Source organism: Corylus avellana, chromosome 4, assembly GCF_965113065.1.
Source record: "Corylus avellana chromosome 4, dhCorAvel1.hap1.2, whole genome shotgun sequence".
NCBI classification, from domain to species: Eukaryota; Viridiplantae; Streptophyta; class Magnoliopsida; order Fagales; family Betulaceae; genus Corylus; species Corylus avellana.
The window spans coordinates 28,924,404-28,943,574 of record NC_142493.1 but is presented as its reverse complement, the minus strand read 5'-3'; the positions used below and the strand labels follow the sequence as shown (position 1 = coordinate 28,943,574).

Below are 19,171 nucleotides of genomic sequence, written 5' to 3'. Positions count from 1 at the left end.
CACCCCCAGATCGGCCTGGAGCCACCCCCTTGGCCAAAAATGGGGTGGTTCGACCACCCCATTTTGGCCAAGGGGTGGCTGGAACCACCCCATCGTTCTCCTCCTTTTTTTTTTTCTTTTTTTTTTAATATATTTTGCTTTAAAAAAAATTAAAATAAAAAAAATAATAATTTTAATGTGCAGCGTGCAGCAATTTTTGGCAACGTGCAGCAATTTTAATATTTTGGTTTTTTAAAAAAATAAAAAAATAAAAAAATAAAAATATTACAAAGTCAATTTTGGGCATTGTACATGTCAGATGGCACTGTAGCTGGAACAGTGCCGTTCTCCATGGCCGCTCAAGCCCTCTCATCACCTTCCAAATCTCGTTGGGATCATGACGTTTTCTTGAGTTTTAGAGGCGAAGACACTCGTAAAAACTTCACCGATCATCTCTACACAGCCTTGGTGCGTGCCGGAATTCATACTTTTCGAGACGACGAAGAGCTTCCTAGAGGAGAGCACATTTCTACAGAATTGCTCAAAGCTATTAAAGGATCAAGGATTTCCATTGTCGTTTTCTCCAAAGACTATGCTTCTTCTCGTTGGTGCCTTAATGAGCTTGTGGAGATCATGCATTGTAAGAATACCATAGGCCAAACTCTTCTCCCAATATTTTATGACGTGAATCCCTCCGATGTGCGAAAACAAACCAAAACTTTTGCAAAAGCATTTTCAAGTCATGAAGAGCGATTTCAAGCGGAGATGGAAAGAGTGCAGAAGTGGAGAGTAGCGCTTACTGAAGCTGCAAACTATTCCGGCTGGGATCTTCAAAATATTGCAAATGGGTATTATGTTAACCTCTCGTGTGTTTTTTCAAACTAATTTGGCATGGTTTAGTATAATTAAAATTTTGTAATATATATGAAATAAGTATAATTAAGTTTACAATTTACTATCAACTTAAGCTTTTTGAATTAGAGATAATTTAATGTGTTATTAAAGTAAAAGTTTTGAATTTAAACAAAATCTTTATCGTTTTACCAATTTCAATTAAATATTCTACCAATTTGGTTTCGATTGTTGAGGGTAGTGTGAGCCCAAACATAAAGGAGAGCATTAGAATTTTAATTTAAGTAATTAAATCTACTATTTATTTATTATCTTAAACTTTTGAAATTAGGGGTGATTTAATATTCTCAAATGATTCCAAAGTTAGATAATCCTTCACGTTGAATGATTTGCAGATAGTGTGGGGGCAATTAATCCTATCCAACGGCCCAAACAATACACCAAATCGCTTCACCCTACACTGAAAAGAGCTGCACAACCACGATCAAAATCTTGCAAAACCTAGAATTCTTAATATACAAAATAATCATACATAGAAATGTCAGTTCTTAAATTGAATTAGTTGATGGCTGTGTGTTCAATGCCCACTCTACCAGTCTATATAGATCGTGCATGTTAGAGTGAGATCTCAGTTCTAGAATTATTAAGTCTAGGATAGCCTATTGTATAAAATTTCATACACTCGAGAGGAATGATATTGCAATCATACTTTCTGTGAAACAATTAATGATTTTTTTTTTTCTTTTTTGAAAAGGAAAAATTTTTTAAAAATAAAATAAAATTCTTTGGCATGTTATTGGATAGTATAAGAACTTATATAGGAATATATTTAAATGATATTCTAAATAAAGTTGATATAACTTAACTGTTTAGTGTTTACCAAGACATAAAAAGAATTTGGTTTCTTATTGTCTTTTCTTGTGCTTATTTTCTTGTATTTCTATTTGAATTATAACGACCAGGTATGAATCAAGGTTCATCGAGAAGATTGTTGAAGAAATTTTGTGTAAAGTGAGCCAAGCTTACTTGCATGTTGCCATACATCCTATAGGAATACATTCTCGTGTTGAAAAGATGAAAGCTTTATTAAATCTTGGGACAAGTGAGGTTTGTATTGTGGGCATGTATGGGATGGGTGGAATAGGTAAAACAACCATAGCAAAAGCTCTCTATAACAAAATATGCAATGAATTTGAAGGAAGCAACTTTCTTTTCAACATTAAAGAAATTTCAGAACAACCAAATGGTTTGATTCATTTACAAGAAAAACTTCTTTCTGATATCTTGAAAACGAAGAATTGGAAGATTGGCAATGTTGATGGAGGAATAAATTTGATTACGAAAAGATTTTGTCACAAAAAAGTTCTTGTTGTTCTTGATGATGTTGATCACTTAAAACAACTTAATTCATTAGTTGGAAACTTTGAATCGTTTGGCCAAGGAAGTAGAATTATTGTAACAACTAGAGATGAACATTTGTTAATTGAACTAGGAGTAAATAAAAAATATAAGGTTGAAGAATTGAATCTTGAGGAGTCCCTTCAACTTTTTAGTTGGCATGCATTCAGGATGGCCCATCCAGTAGAAGATTTCCTAAAGCTTTCTATTGGTGTAGTGGGTTCTGTTGGAGGACTTCCATTAGCTGTTGAAGTTTTGGGTTCTTACCTATCAGGAAGAAGTACTATTGAATGGGAAAGTACATTGGAAAAATTAAAAAAAAATTCCTCACAAACAAATTCAAAAAATACTCAGAATAAGTTTTGATTCACTAGAAGATGAAGCACTTAAGGACATATTCCTTGATATAGCATGTTTCTTTATCGAAACTAACAAAGAATATGCCAACAAAGTACTCGATGGATGTGGTTTCTTTCCAAATATCGGCATCAGCATTCTCATTCAAAGGTCCCTCCTGATAGTTAATGAAATAAATGAGTTGAGGATGCATGATTTGATTCGCGATATGGGAAGGGAGATTGTTCGCGAAATGTCACCCAAGGATCCAGGAAAACGTAGTAGATTGTGGTTTTGCGAGGATGTCTTAGATGTGCTTAACAAACACCTGGTAAGAGGCTGATGCATTATATTATATAAATACATGTGCATACACAGAAACATAATATGCTCATGTTATGAAAATATGCATGAAAGTTTTGTCTGTTTGCCAAACATGGATATAGCTTGAATATTCTATCAACATGACTTGTAACTGTAAGATCTTAAATCCAACAATTCTCTAAACAAGCGAACAATTGATACTTAACTATTGTCAAAAAAGAATTTACGCAATCATGTTTAGTCAATTATGAGCATGTTTAAAACATATTTGTTTTTATTTATTTATTTAATTATAGTGAAAATATCTAGGTCACCTCCAATTTAAAGGTGTTCTAGCTTCACACAAGATGCAAATATGCATCGCTAACTCAACAATTGTTGCCAGGGATCAGAAGCAATAGAGGGTCTTATCCTAAATCTGCCTGTACTTGAAGATGTACGATTGAAAACTGAAGCATTTGCAAACATGAAAAATTTGAGATTGCTCCAAATTGATGGTGCATATCTCACAGGATGCTATGAACACATTTCCAAAGAGTTAAGATGGCTTCACTAGCATAAGTGCCCTCTGAAATTTCTAGACAAAAATTTTCATCTCGAGAACCTTGTTATCCTCGACATGGAGCACAATAATGTCAGACAAGTTTGGAAGGATATCAAAGTATAACAAATCTTACATCATCTTTTATTTTCTTATTAATGTTGAATGAATAAGTTACATAAATTTGCTTCTTTTTTTCCATTTGATTCAGTTTTGGCAGATACTCAACAAGTTAAAGGTTCTTAATCTTCGAGGTTCTAAATATCTCACTCAATCACCAAACTTCTCACGAGTTCCACATTTGGAAATACTAATACTTGAAGATTGCACGAGCTTGGTTGAGGTACACGAATCTATTGGACATTTGAAAAAGCTTGTTTTATTGAATTTACAAGGATGTAAGAAGTTGAAGATTCTTCCGGAAAGCATTTTTAACTTAGAATCTTTAGAGACTCTTAACTTGTCTGATTGCATAAAAATTGACAAGTTACCAAAACAATTGGGAAATATGGTTGCTTTAACGGAGTTGCATGCAGAAAGAACTACTATTGAGCAACTACCATATTCCTTTGGTGTAACATCCCCAGCCCGTTAAGGCTGAGTTTGCCACTTCTCTTCTTTTACAATAAACATTTTTGCAAAGATCTATAAGGTCTATCAGAGTACTTGATTTTAAAAGGTACGATAAATGTATAAAACATTCTTCAAAAGATTTTATTACAAGCGAAATTAGAAAACATTAAACTTTAGTTGCGGAATATCATATTATTACAATAACTGATATGAAAAGACTTTGAAAATTAATAATTATTCCCGCCCCCATTCCGGCCTTCTATTCCAGCTTCCTTTCTACCTGAAAACAAGAAATAAAACTAAATGTGTCCAAAGGGGGCCCAGCAAGTAACATCCACAACCATAAATAGTTTTACTCCTTGTTCTCAGTTTTAAATATCGTTTTCGCAAATAAATATACTTCTAGCCATAATAATATATGTATGTACGGTTGCATCTCCCGTAGCATATACATACTATTACCTCTAGTAATAAATCATCGTCATAAATTATCTTTATAAATCATCATTGTAAATCATCATAGTATATCATTGTTGAAATTATATTATCATTTTCTCATATTAGGGCTCATGTACACTGTTATCCCTGTGTACCAGGGTTGCGGGTCTTGTGACCATGGCACTGAACTGAGGCCTTAGCCATGCCCGACCGTCAATTAACTCTTTCTCTTGGTGCGCTCAACGGTCTGTTGATGGAATACCACCTTCTGGCATAGCCTCCTTTAGTGGTTTCGCCTCCATCCGAGTATCGGTACCGAGCTCTCATCTTTACTTATCTTGGGGCCAAAAATACTCTCCTCCATTCACGTGCCCTCATTTCATAAACATTTAACTCATTTCTTGTACTTTTCTTTGTACTTTTTTTGATGCATCTTAGGGCAACATGTAGGAGGGTTTATCATCATTCTTCTTTCTTATAATCATCATCATTTCTCAACTTTCTTTTCTAAAAAATGAAAAATTTTCCAAATATAAACTTGTGTACTTAGAAAGCATTTAAAGAAATAGAAACTTTCTAAATAATTCTTTTAGAAATCCTTCATGCATGCAACATATCTTCAAGACAGGTAAATAAAATAATCATTTACAGTTTGATACAAGAATGAATAAATAGCATGACATGAAGTAATTTTAGAAGGGGTAGTGAATTTACCTACTTCTAGACTGAAGCTAAAAGTGGTCTGAAGGATCTAGTTGCTCCAATCTGACTAAACACCACTAGTATATCTTTTGAAACTAATTTCTCGAGTCCGTTCTCTCTCGTGTTCTTTTTTTCTTGCAATTCTTTGTCTCGCCCTTTCTCTCTCTGTTTCGTGTAAACACTTAGAAAAAGAAGAAAGACCGAGTAGAAAATAGAAGAAGGAAGAATATGTGGAAGAGAAGGGAGAGGAGTGGTGAAATTTGTGAAGGGTGAGGACTCTATTTATAGGAAACCATCTCCATCTACCAATCTTCATCTACAAACCTTCATCCACTAATCTCCATCTATAAATCTCCATCTACTAGTACTTATCTATAAATCTCCATCTACTAGTATCCATCTATAAATCTTCACCTACTAGTACCCATATATAAATCTCAATTCTACTAGTATCCATCTATAAATCTACCATCCTTCTACTAATACTATTATACCTACCATCGACTATTCTACCTTCCCTTATTATTCTACCTTCCATTTTACTATTTCATCTACCAACACTATTATACCTTCCTTTATCCATTTACAATTCTACCCTCATTCTACTAATACTATTATACCTACCATTGACTATTCTACCTTCCGTTACTATTCAACCTTCTATTTTACTATTTCATCTACCAACACTATTATATCTACATTTATCCATTTACAATTTTTCTTACCATTTACTATCCTATTATTTCACCAATTACCATTCTCTAATTACCACTCTCTGTAATATCATAAATTTCCCCAGAATTAAAATCATAGGCTATTATGGATATCAAAATAACATCATCACCAAAATAATCTATTTAAATAACTTTGAAAATTCCGGGGCGCTACATTTGGTCTTTTGAAGAAACTCAAAACGGTATCATTATCTGGATGTAAAGGGCAGTCCTCCAAATCTTGGATGCCACGTTTATTGTCATGGTTATCACCAAAATGGCCAAAACCCATAAATTTGATATCAACTTCTGTATCTGGGTTATGTTCTTTGACAAACCTGGATCTCAGTGATTGTAATTTGTTTGAAGATAGGATTCCTATTGATCTTGGGAGTCTATCTTCACTCAAATATTTGAATTTATCAAGAAACAATTTCCATAGACTGCCTCATTGCATCAGTCGCCTTCCTAAATTAAGTATACTTCGGTTGAATGAGTGTACAAGTCTCCAATCAATTTCAGAACTTCCTGCAAGTTTAGTTGCATTGCATGCAAGTGGTTGCTTATCATTGCAGAGACTCCCAGATCTACTGAACCAGAAAAAAAATTATTTACATATTTTCAGATGGAAGGTTGTGACAGTCTAGCATATGATTTTAGGAAGAGTTTTCTCCAGGTACTCGATCTCTCTCTCTCTCTCTCTCTCTCTCTCTCTCATTTTCTGATGTGAACCTTTTTCTTTCGAAACAGCACCTGTCCAAGTGTAGCGGGTGTCGTTTGATTTTGCTCCCTGGCGGTGAGGTTCCAAATTGGTTCAGCCATAAGAAAATTGGATCTTCGATATCCTTTCAAATACCTTCACTTCCAAAGGGTCAAATGAAGGAGTTGTTGGTTTGTGCTGTTTGTGCACCCAAAGAACAAGCAACGCCCAAGAACTCGTCACTCTCTATTAACATTAACGGTCGTCCTTGCGGGATAGCCTCCCGTTTAATTCTTCAAATTCGTAAAGATCATATCTGTCTACGCTATTTACCCATTTCATTCATTGAAACTGAAATCGCAAGTGGAATGGTAATAAAGATGGACTGCAAGATTAAGGGAGAGTTTGAAGTGAAGAAGTGTGGAATTCATGTAATAGTTGATGAGGCAAATGCAATGGATTCTGATACAATGGATATGGTGTCCGCCAACGCCAAGAGAGGCCGTGATCATGACAATGAGGCCGGACCAAGCAATGATTGGTCTGGTGATGATGAAAAGTTCCCTAAAAGATCAAGGATCTTTGATGTTGGGGTTATCTCACATCGGTTGTGGAAGGGGCTGGTAGTCACTTTATAAGTGTGAGGGAAAGCCTTACCTCTTGAGCAAGCTTTTGAGGTTGAGAGAGGCTCAAGAGCACCCAACACTGGTATCAGAGCCCAGGTTTTTCAACAAGTCTCGGCCTAACAGTCTATGGGAGAAAGGGGTTGTCGCTGCTCCGACCCAGGGCCCAATGTGTGAGGGGGAGATTGTTGGGGTTATACCACATCGGTTGTGGAAGGGGCGGGTAGTCGCTTTATAAGTGTGAGGGAAAGCCTTACCTCTTAAGCAAGCTTTTGAGGTTGAAAGAAGCCCAAGAGCACCCAACACATATTTGTTGGGGGTGGTCCCTCTTTATGTGGGGACCATCCCACGTGGTAGCAACAAAAAGGGTTTCGAACCCTTTGTGTGCTATATATATATATAACGTGACAAAAAGAGAAAAGAAGAAAAAGAAGCAGTGCGGCGCAGGGAGAGAAAGAAAAAGAAAAAGGAGAAAAAAAGGGTTTCGCCTATTCACATCCGTCAGAGATTGGAGGTTCGTTTGTGGTCGGATCTTGATGCAATTTTAGAGTGTTGCTCCTGACGACGAGTGCTACGTATTGACTGGTATCGATCGTTGGAATTCCTCTCCAATCGTTTGGTTGCTAATACCTACTTGGTGAGATCTTTCTTTGTTCTTGTTGGAATCCACTTTAGGGTGATGAATTTATGTTTAATCCAAGAATGCATGTATTCTTGATGTGGTGATAACATCTAGATATTTCTCTAGGGAAGACAATTGTAAACTCATTATTGTTGATAGTGGAAGATTGAACTAGACTAGGTCCCGTGGTTTTTACCTTCGCATTGGAGGGTTTTCCACGTAAAAATCTTGGTGTCATGCTTGTTGGTTTGCTTGATTATTATTTTGCTATTGTGTTACTATTTAATTTGCATAAAGAGGGGTAGATTAATTCCGCTGAGCATCTGAAATTGGTGTTCACCCCTAACAAAGTGGTATCAGAGCCTTTGGTTCATTGTTCGTGTGGAGTTCTTGTGTGAATTAAATGGAAGAGTCATCTAATAACATGGTTAAACTCACAGCTTCCAATTATTCAATTTGGAAGACTAGGATGGAAGATATTTTGTATTGCAAGAAATTGTTTGACCCCATTGAGTTGAAAGGTGTCAAACCAGTTGCTGTAACCAATGATGATTGGAAGAAATTGAATAGGAAAGCCGTTGGATATATTAGGCAGTGGGTTGATCAAAGTGTCTTTCATCACGTAGCTAAAAAAGTTGATGCTTATGGTCTTTGGCAGAAGTTAGAGAGTCTTTATGAACAAAAGACTGCTCAAAACAAAGCCTTTGTGATAAGAAGGCTTGTGAATTTGAAGTACAAAGATGGGCATAGTGTTACGGAGCATCTGAGTAATTTTTAAGGAATGTTGAACGAGTTGTCTACCATGAAACTTGCACTAGATGATGAGGTGCAAGCATTACTTGTGTTGAGTTCTTTGCCAGACAGTTGGAAAACCTTGGTGGTGTCACTCAGTAATTCGGCTCCCAATGGTGTGATAACTATGGGTATGGTAAAAGACAGCATGTTCAATGAAGAGGCAAGAAGGAAAGAGCAAGGTATTTCTTCTCATTCAGAGGCACTTGTTATAGAAAGGCGGGAGAGAAGTAAAAGCAGAAAACCTCACAGGTATGACAGTCGTGACAAGTCAAGAGGAAAGTCTTATTCAAAAACAGACATAAAATGTTTTCACTGTGGCAAGCCTGAGCATATAAGAAGAGATTGCAGAAAGTTTAAGAGGGAACAGTTGAAAGGAAAAGACGAAGAACGTCAAGAAGAAAAAGACACTGCAGCAGTTGCATCGAATGGTGATGTGGTATTTGCTTTTGATGAAGCTTATGCTAATTTTGCATGTGATGAACCTACGTGGGTAGTTGATATAGCAGCATCTTTTCATATTACTCCACATAGAGATTTCTTCTCTTCCTATACCAGTTGCGATTTTGGTTGGGTTAGGATGGGAAATGAAGCAAAGTGTAAAGTTGTGGGCATGGAAGATATACAGCTAGAAACCAACATTGGATGCAAATTGATTCTCAAGGATGTTAGGCATGTTCCTGAAATGCACTTCAACTTGATTTATATTGGGAAACTTGATGATGAAGGCTACCACAATTACCTTGGAGGTGGACAGTGGAAACTGAGCAAGGGTTCTCTTATCTTAGCCAGGGGAAAGAAGACCAACACTCTCTACAAGACAGCTGCAAGACTAGCCAAGGGAGATGCGATTGTTGTTGAAAATGAAAACTCCACTGAGCTATGGCACAAGAGGCTTGGTCATATGAGTGAGAAGGGACTTCAGATTCTCGCCAAGGAACAGCTCCTACCTAATAGTAAAGGTACGTCACTAACGCCCTGTACTCATTGTCTTATTGGAAAACAAAGAAGAGTTTCATTTCAAAAATCCTCTTCATCAAGAAAGTCTAATATTCTTGATTTAGTTCACACTGATGTCTGCACTATGAACACTAAAACTCTAGGTGGTGCACTTTATTATGTAACTTTTATTGATGACCACTCTAGAAAGGTATGGGTGTTTGCTTTGAAAACCAAAGATCAGGTATTGGGTATGTTCAAAGTCTTTCATATGAAGGTTGAAAGAGAAACTGGAAGGCAGTTAAAATGCGTCCGTGTAGACAATGGTGGTGAATACAGAGGACCGTTTGAAGAGTATTGCAAAAGCTATGGGATCAGGCTTGAGAGAACTGTACCCAAGACTCCGCAGCATAATGACGTAGCAGAGAGAATGAAGAGAACCATCTGTGAGAGAATCAGGTGTATGCTCTCTCATGCAAAATTGCCTAAACATTTTTGAGGTGAGGCAATGAGGACAGCAGTTGACTTGATAAATCTTTCTCCTTCAGTTCCGTTGGATGGTGACATCCCTCAAAAGGTTTGGACAGGGAAAGATGTTTCTTTTGAGCACTTGAGAGTGTTTGGCTGCAGGGCATTCGTCCATATTCCTAGAGATGAGAGGTTAAAGCTTGATAGCAAAGTCAAGCAATGTATCTTCATGGGTTATGGGCATGAGGAGTTTGGTTACAGATTGTGGGATCCAGTTAATAAGAAAATCATACGAAGCAGAGATGTCGTATTCTTTGAAGATCAAACCATTGAAGACTTGGATCAGAAAAATGTAGAGTCTCTCAATGAATACCATGTTGATTTGGATCCAGTTATTCCTCCTTGTGTGATGCATGATGAACACATGGGAGATGTACAAGAAGAACAGGTTGATACAGTTGGTGAAAATGGTGAGCCTACAATTGATAGTGTGGAGTCAGAAGAGCATCTAAAGGAAGCTTCTTCAGAACCAGCCGCTGAGATTCAGTTGAGGAGATCTACCAGAGACCGACAGCCTTCCAAAAAATATTCAGTTAATGAGAATGTGTTACTTTCTGATGGGGGAGAGCCAGAAAGTTATCAAGAGGTTATGCTACATGACCAGAAAAATCAAATGGTTAGAAGCCATGCAAGACGAGATGAAATCCTTGCATGAGAATCACACATATGATTTGGTGGAACTGCCTAAGGGCAAAAGAGCACTCAAGAATAAATGGGTGTTCAGATGCAAGATTGAACCAAACAGATCACAGCCAAGGTACAAGGCGCGACTAGTTGTAAAGGGGTTCGGTCAAAAGAAGGGCATTGATTTTGATGAAATTTTCTCACCCGTGGTAAAGATGTCTTCTATCAGAGTTGTTTTGAGTTTGGCTGCCAAAATGAATTTGGAGATCGAACAGCTGGATGTGAAGACTGCTTTCCTTCATGGTGACTTGGAGGAGGAAATTTATATGGAGCAACCAGAGGAGTTCACAGCTAAAGGCAAAGAACACTTAGTGTGTCGGTTGAAAAAGAGCTTGTACGGACTCAAGCAGGCACCGAGACAGTGGTATAATAAGTTTGATTCTTTTATGGTTGATCATGGGTATGAGAGAACTACAGCAAATCATTGTGTGTTTGTGAAGAAATTCTCTGATGGAGAATTTATTATTGTCTTGCTATATGTGGACGACATGTTGATTGTTTGTCGTGACACTAGTAAAATTGACAAACTGAAGAAAGAATTGAGTAAGTCCTTTGCTATGAAGGACTTGGGACCCGCAAAGCATATCCTTGGTATGAAGATCTCTCGTGATAGGAAGAAAGGAAAATTGTGGCTATCACAAGAGAGTTATATCGAGAAGGTATTGGACAGGTTCAACATGAGCAAGGCAAAACCGGTGAGCTCTACACTTGCAGGTCATTTGAAGTTGAGTTCAAAGCAAACTCCTACAAGTGAGAAAGAAAAAGATGAAATGAAGAAAGTGCCTTACGCATCAGCCGTGGGTAGCTCGATGTACGCCATGGTGTGTACGAGGCCAGATATCGCTCATGCAGTTGGAGTTGTCAGTCGGTTCCTTTCTAATCCTGGCAAAGAACATTGGGCAGCTGTGAAATGGATTCTCAGGTATCTCAAAGGTACTTCGAGAGTATGTTTGTGCTTCGGCGGTGGTCAATAGGTGCTTGATGGGTTTACAGATGCAGATATGGCTGGGGATATTGATTCTAGAAAATCTACTTCAGGGTACCTGATTACTTATTCAGAGGGAGCAGTGTCATGGCAGTCCAGATTGCAGAAGTGTGTTGCTTTGTCTACCACAGAGGCAGAGTACATTGCTATCACTGAAGCGGCCAAAGAATTGTTATGGATGAAAAAGTTCTTACAAGAACTGGGTCTACAGCAAGAGAGGTATGTGCTTTACTGTGACAGTCAGAGTGCCATCCATCTCAGTAAGAATTCAACTTTCCATTCAAGATCGAAACATATCGATGTTAAATGTCATTGGATTCATGATGCACTGGAGGATAAGCTGTTACAGATTGAGAAAATCCATACTGATGATAATGGGTCAGATATGATGACTAAATCATTGCCTATGCAAAAGCTTGAAATTTGCAGAAGTGCGGCGGGCTTAGTGGAGCCCCCCACATAATTGGGAGGGGGAGATTTGTTGGGGGTGGTCCCTCTTTATGTGGGGACCATTCCAGTGGCAGCAACACAAAGGGTTTCAGTGCTATATATATATATAACGTGACAAAAAGAGAGAAGAAAAAGAAACTGTGCGGCGCAGGGAGAGAAAGAAAAAGAAAAAGGAGAAAAAAAGGGTTTCGCCTATTCACATCCGTCAGAAATTGGAGTTTCATTTGTGGTCCGATCTTGATGCAATTTTAGAGTGTTGCTCCTGACAACGAGTGCTACGTATTGACTGGTGTCGATCGTTGGAATTCCTCTCCAATCGTTTGGTTACTAATACCTACTTGGTGAGATCTTTCTTTATTCTTGTTGGAATCTACTTTAGGGTGATGAATTTATGTTTAATCCAAGAATGCATGTATTCTTGATGTGGTGATAACCTCTAGATATTTCTCTAGAGAAAGCAATTGTAAACTCATTATTATTGATAGTGGAAGATTGAACTGGACTAGGTCTCGTGGTTTTTACCTTCGCATTTGAGGGTTTTCCACATAAAAATCTTGGTGTCGTGCTTATGGGTTTACTTGATTATTATTTTGCTATTATGTTACTATTTAATTTGCACAAAGATGGGTAGATTAATTCTGCTGAGCATCTGAAATTGGTGTTCACCCCTAACATTTGACTCTGAAGCGCAAGAATAAAATGAGTTATTGTTAATATGCTCATTCAAAATTGAATTTTGCTTGTATTCTTGGAAGATAGCACGTACACAATGACACTAATTGGAGTAGGAACAGAGGTTTTTTTTATTTTGCTTTACATTCATTTCATCATATATATATATATATATATATATATATATAAGGAGATCAAAATCACTTTTATTCTTACTGAAAAGTTTGATCTAGTTCTTGAATTTATAGCAACTCTCGAGAAATAGATAAAGCGGTTCAAATAGTTGACAAAATATATGTACATAAAAATGTTTATTTAAGAAATTAGTTTGGAGAGGAAGACAGATGGTAATTAAGCAGTGTTGGAAAAGAATAGATAGTTGTATGTTCATCGGAAACCAAAACTAATTAAGACAAAAACGTTCATAAATATGTTCCAGAAGAGGGGCAAGGCTTAGGTGCGGTAGTTCAAAACTACCGCACCATGCTGTAGTCCAAAACTGCACCGTTTGGTGCAGTTTTGGGCAATAAACAAATAGTTCTTTTAAAGAAAAATAGAAGAGAAAAAATATAAAAATGAAAGGGGTGGAGCCACCCCTTGTCAAAATATTTTTGACAGAATGTTTGTTATATTTTTAAAAAAACCAATTTTTTTCCAGCCCAAAACTGTACCGTTTGGTTCAGTTTTGAATTTTTCCTTCTCAAAACTGCACCAAACGGTGCAGTTTTGGACTACAGCATGGTGCGGTAGTTTTGAACTACCGCACCTAAGCCTTGCCCCCAGAAGAGATATATAGTTGTACCATACTTCTTTTCTTTTTTTTTCTTTTGTTTTTTTGTAGTATACGTATTCTGTTGCATTTCATTGTCCGGCCACTGCCGCCGTAATCCTCTGTTGGAGCTCGTTGAAACCAGTCACTAAAGCTCGCAGAAATCTGATAATCGAAGTTCGCTACAATTTCTCTATTATAGTTTTTGTATTTCTCAAACTCAGGCAATTTAAATGCTTAATTGATCATTACCCTTATCTCCTCCGTGAGATGTAAGATTTGCAAGTAAAAAAAAAAGTAAGATGAAAAGAACAGGAGGGAATGGCACGAACCAGTCAAAAGAAGCGGCATTCCGTCTTCAATTAATGTACGTCAAAAAGTTGAAATATTGTGGATTTCACGCGCTATGCCGGTTTCCACCACCCATCCTGTTTTTTTAATTTTTTAAGGAAAAAATGCAGTTTATCCTCTAAAATTTTAGAAGTTTTTTAATTTTAACTCCAAAGTTTAAAAATTGGCAATCTACCCCGTGAAGTTTCAAAAATTGACAATTTAAACCTTCAGTTTAATTTTTCCGTTAAATTGGATGAAAATTTTTTTAAAAAAGCTTAAGGGTAATGATGTAATTTCATAGATTTCCGTCCATTTTGACAGAATGTTTAAATTGCCAATTTTTGAAAATTCAGGAGGGTAGACTGCCAGTTTTTGAACTTTGGGGTTAAAATTAAAAAATTCCTAAAACTTCAAAAGGGTAAACTGCATTTTCCCCATTTTTTATTTTTAATTTTAATTTTTTTCTTCTTTTTTTTTTTTAATTTTTGTTTTTATATAAGTTCCACCACCCTTCCTATTAGCTCAGAAGAGCCCAATCCAGTCAATTCCTCAATTTCAAGAAGCACCTGCTCATCCATGGCTGCTCTAACACTTTCATCACCTTCTAAGCCTTGTTGGAATTACGACGTCTTCTTGAGTTTCAAAGGTGAAGACACTCGCAAAAACTTCACAGATCATCTCTACTCTGCCTTGAAACAAGTTGAAATTCTCACCTCCTGAGATGACGATGAGCTTTCTAGAGGGGAGCACATCTCGACAGAAGTGCTCAAAGTTATTCAAGGATCAAGGATTTCCATTGTTGATTTCTCCAAAGACTATGCTTCTTCCCATTGGTGCCTTGACGAGCTTGTGGAGATCCTGCATTGTAAGAATACCCTAGAACAAATTCTTTTCCCCATCTTTTATGACGTGAGCCCCTCGGATGTGCGAAACCAAACCGGAACTTTTGCTGAAGCATTTGCTAAGCATGAAGACCAGTTTCAAGCGAAGATGGAGAGGGTGCACAAGTGGAAAGAAGCTCTTACTAAAGTCACAAACTATTCCGGCTGGGATCTCCAAAACGTTGAAAACGGGTATTATATTATGTTAATTGTTAAGCTCTCTTGTGCTTTTTCATTCATCATTTTTTTTCCCTTTTTTTAAATGTTAGACGAAAATTCATAAAAACTAAAGTCAGCAGAGATGGATTGACAAAATTTCACCAAAATTTTCTCGAAAAAGTATTTTAAATTCAAATTTAACCTATATATGTTTTCTTCAATTAAAAGAATTTCAAACTGTTAGAATATTTGATATTATTTACTTTATTATGTTTCCTTACATATTATAGGGTTTAGTCTAGAGTTTCTTGCCCACTATTTCTTTTCTCTCTATAAATAGAGAGCTATATAAATAGATTATAATATAGAAGATAATAATACAATGCAGTCCATTGTTAGCTTCCGCTCTCTCTCTTCTCTATCTCATGCTTCTGCTCCAATATACTCTACAATATATTTAATATGGTATTAGAACCACTTTCTTGTGGCCTTCAATAAACGTATTTGACGTTTTCTTGCTCTCCTTTCAACGACCTCCCTTTTCCGATCGTCCGCGTGCCGCTAAGCTATTTTCCGCTCAAAATCTCTTCTACGCCTTCATCGCAGCCTCATCTGGGAAAATAAATCTCATATTCATACTTGCTAGGCAAAGATCTATAGATATGTTAAAGATCCGCCACCATCGGTCCACCAATGCACTGCCACACGCCTCCGCCAGTTTCTACCCTCGCCTCCACGCGCTGCCGCTGCCATTGTTGGAGCTACACACTCCTCAGCCGACAGATCAGACGCCTCCGAGTCTAGATCCGAAGAGATCTCAGCCATCCATGCTTCCACGCGCCCTCATGCACCTCAGGAAGGCTTTGTTAGAGAGTCACTCGCCTCTCATGGTGTCCACGCGCCGGGAGGGACTCACAACGCGCTGGCAAATCCTCCCACGCGCGTCCACAAGCCAGCAATCCCCTAGCACGTCTGATGCACGCGCTTCACGCGTCTAAAAAACCCTAGCTAGGGTTTAGCGCTTGTGGTGCACCTGAGGCGAGTGGCCACATCGTCTAGCACGTGCACCACACGCCCCAGGCTCTTCTCTTCTTCTACATGCTGCCACGTGTCCCTCAGAGAGCTTGCCACATCAACCCTAGCCCTCTGCCACGTGTCAAAAAAAATCAAACTCATATGGATCCAATATTTTTGACCCGATCCAACGGGTTAGAACCTGATCGTTTCTTTCGAGCCAAACCAACCCATTCAACGGTCCATGGGTTTCGGCCATTTTAGCCCATGTAATCGGCCCAATCTAGCATATCCTATTCAAGACCCAACTCCAACAAGTTGGCCCAAGTCCTCAACAGCCAGGCAGTAGCCTGCTGCCATCTGCCTGCCGCCGTCCTCCGCCACCGGCAGCCACTCTCTGGCGACTTTTCCGGCGAACAACAAAAAAATTCTTTCTTTTTCTCAGACTCAAGCTTACACCTTGAATTTGAGGGGAGATGTTAGAATATTTGATATTATTTACTTTATTATGTTTTCTTACATATTCTAAGATTTAGTCTATTGTTTCTTGCCCACTACTTCTTCTCTCTCTATAAATAGAGAGCTATGTAAACATACCATAATATAGAAGAGAATAATACAATGTAGTCTATAGCTTCCGCTCTCTCTCACTTCTCTCTCTTTCTTTCGCTCTCCACAATATATTCAATGATATATTTAACACAAACTAATTTGGCATGCTTTATTAATCATTCTCGAAATGCATGGTTTAGTTGGAGAAACCTAGTTAATGATGAGTAATGAACAACGATGACTCCTAAATCTTCATTTCTGTTTAAATTTATGAGCTACTGATCATGTTTATCATAAATTTTCATTAAACCCAATAAAAAGGTGAAACGAGTGTTGGATATATAGTTGTGGGCTATTAATTTTGAAATACCAATGGGAAAATCGCATATCTCTTGTTGTACACAGTTGCTAATTAAGTAGTAATCGAAGTTCATCTGACAAAATAAAATAGATTGCTCAATTCTTTCATAACCTGAGAAAATAACACCATGCCTTAGAATGATAGAATGTTACGGGTCTATTACCCGGTAATAGTATTCTATGTTACGGAGGCCCGTAACATAGAATCTCGAGTAAAGTTTTTTTTTTTTTTTTTTTTTTAATCAAATGCGGGAAAAGGTTACAAGGGACGAGTACAAAGATTATAATAGGGAATACAAAGAGAACAGCAACAGGAAACAAAAAGAAAATACATGCTTAACAGAAAAAACAGTTTTAGCAAGACTTCTAGCACCTCAAAGTCCCGGAAGGAAGAAGTAACCTGCGGACGCAGCTATTAATAGCCGCGGCACACTTTGATGGATAAAACAAAAACCCCTATAAACTTAAAACTACACAAGCTTCCAAGGAAACTGTGAAGATTAAGAAACATAAAAAGAAAGAAAAATAACAAGTGCTAGGGAGCCAAACAAATAAACCCTGAAAAATTTACAAACTGATTGAAAGTGGCAGACAAGGGGAAGAGAATTGCATTTTTTTTTTAAATTTAAAAACCCTTGCCACGTCAGTTTGGAAATTTTTCTAGATTCATTTGTTTGGCTCTCTAGCACTTCTCAAAGCTTTGAAGCAAATCATAGATGTAGCTAAAGTTATAGTCGTCAACAATATACCAAATCAACAATTACAAAAACATCCGCTAACCCATGACTATTCATCAGGTTTTTAATATCAGATCTGCACCAAACAGACACATAATCAAATGCATAAGTATCGTTTATTCCTCGGCCCTAAGAACAAAGAAACCCTAAGCCGAAACTCATCCTCCTCGACCTCGAAAGCTAGAATATCGATCACATCTACAACCCAAAGATCTTGACCAAAAGCAGATACCCCACATAGCATCAAAATACAAATGGGTAGAACAAAGAGATATGACAGAGCTTTATTACAAGCAAAAAACATGAAAGAAAAACGTACGGAAAATAAAATGACAAAACGGAAATACAACCAAATAAAAAGGAACAAACAGAAAAATGTACAGGGAAAAAAACCAACAGAAATACAAGCAAATACAGGTAAAAACAAAAATACAACCAAAGGAAACAACAGGAAAAGCACACTATGCGGATGATAACAGCTGGGAGGAAGCTGATCGCGTGCTGGCCGGAAACCGACGCAGAAGGTGGTGTTGAAATCTCATCGCGGGGGTACATGTGAAAAGACCGGCAGCTGATGGTGGGCGGCAAAGAGGACGCGGAGGAGATTGGCAGTGCACTCAAAACGGGGGGAGAGTTTGAGTGAAACCCCAAGGGCTAAACACCCACACAGAGTGCCAAACAAGCAAAAAAACCAAACAAACAAATAGGAAATAAAAACACCAAAACCCAAACAAACAAACAAACAAACAGGAAAAACAAGAAGGAAAAAAAACGCAGGAAATACAACCAGGAAAATAAAAGGCAGAAAACACGCAAACCCCAAAAAAGAAGCCTCGACGGAAAGAAAAAACACCGGAGGAAAAACTGACCGGAACATGACCGTGTCCGTGCCTAAGAAAAGTCACAGGTCGTACAGGTTTTACCACCGCCTCATTTGTCTGTCATATATATATATTGCTCTTTTATTATTTATTTTGCAGGTTTTAGTATTGGCAAAGAGTGGTGGATCGAGTTTATTGGTTAATTGTTTAATTGTTTAAGGGATTACAAATTCTGGATGCACAAGGATACTTTTAGATTTTTAGGGTAACTTAATTATAGAATTCATAAAATCCTAATAATTATTTTTTGAATTAATGATGCATATGTTATGGATCTTTTGCATTGATAATATATATTAACATGCAAGATATAATGGCCTTAAATAATCAGGTTTCTATAATATGGATTTTGGCTTTGTGTAATGTCGGCCAAGGTCACTAACCCTCTTCCTGGAGATTTACAGTAGAATTTTCAATCTAGATTTGGAATTGAAACCCTTATAAAGAATTCTTTTGAATAAAGAATTTGATGCATTGGACCCCGTTAAACCCTATAAGAATATTGATTATAGAATCTATGTATTGACCAAGATACAAAAATATTGATTATAGTTCAAATTAAATTCATTTTCCACATGTTTGAGTTTGATCAGTTTGATTTGAGGAAATTTAACCTGTCATGGTCTTGAATGTA

At 37.4% G+C, this 19,171-nt stretch overlaps 1 protein-coding gene across 1 annotated transcript; it reads left to right on the top strand.

Annotated features, from left to right (window-relative positions):
* The first annotated feature begins 324 nt into the window (after nt 1–324).
* Nucleotides 325–7,194, top strand: LOC132178375 (TMV resistance protein N). The gene is given in 8 exon segments (XM_088515697.1): nt 325–827; nt 1,794–2,553; nt 2,555–2,896; nt 3,275–3,550; nt 3,651–4,004; nt 6,048–6,455; nt 6,458–6,532; nt 6,607–7,194. Coding segments are annotated over 8 exon segments (3,300 nt in total). The 5' UTR covers nt 325–330.
* The last annotated feature ends 11,977 nt before the right edge of the window (nt 7,195–19,171 follow it).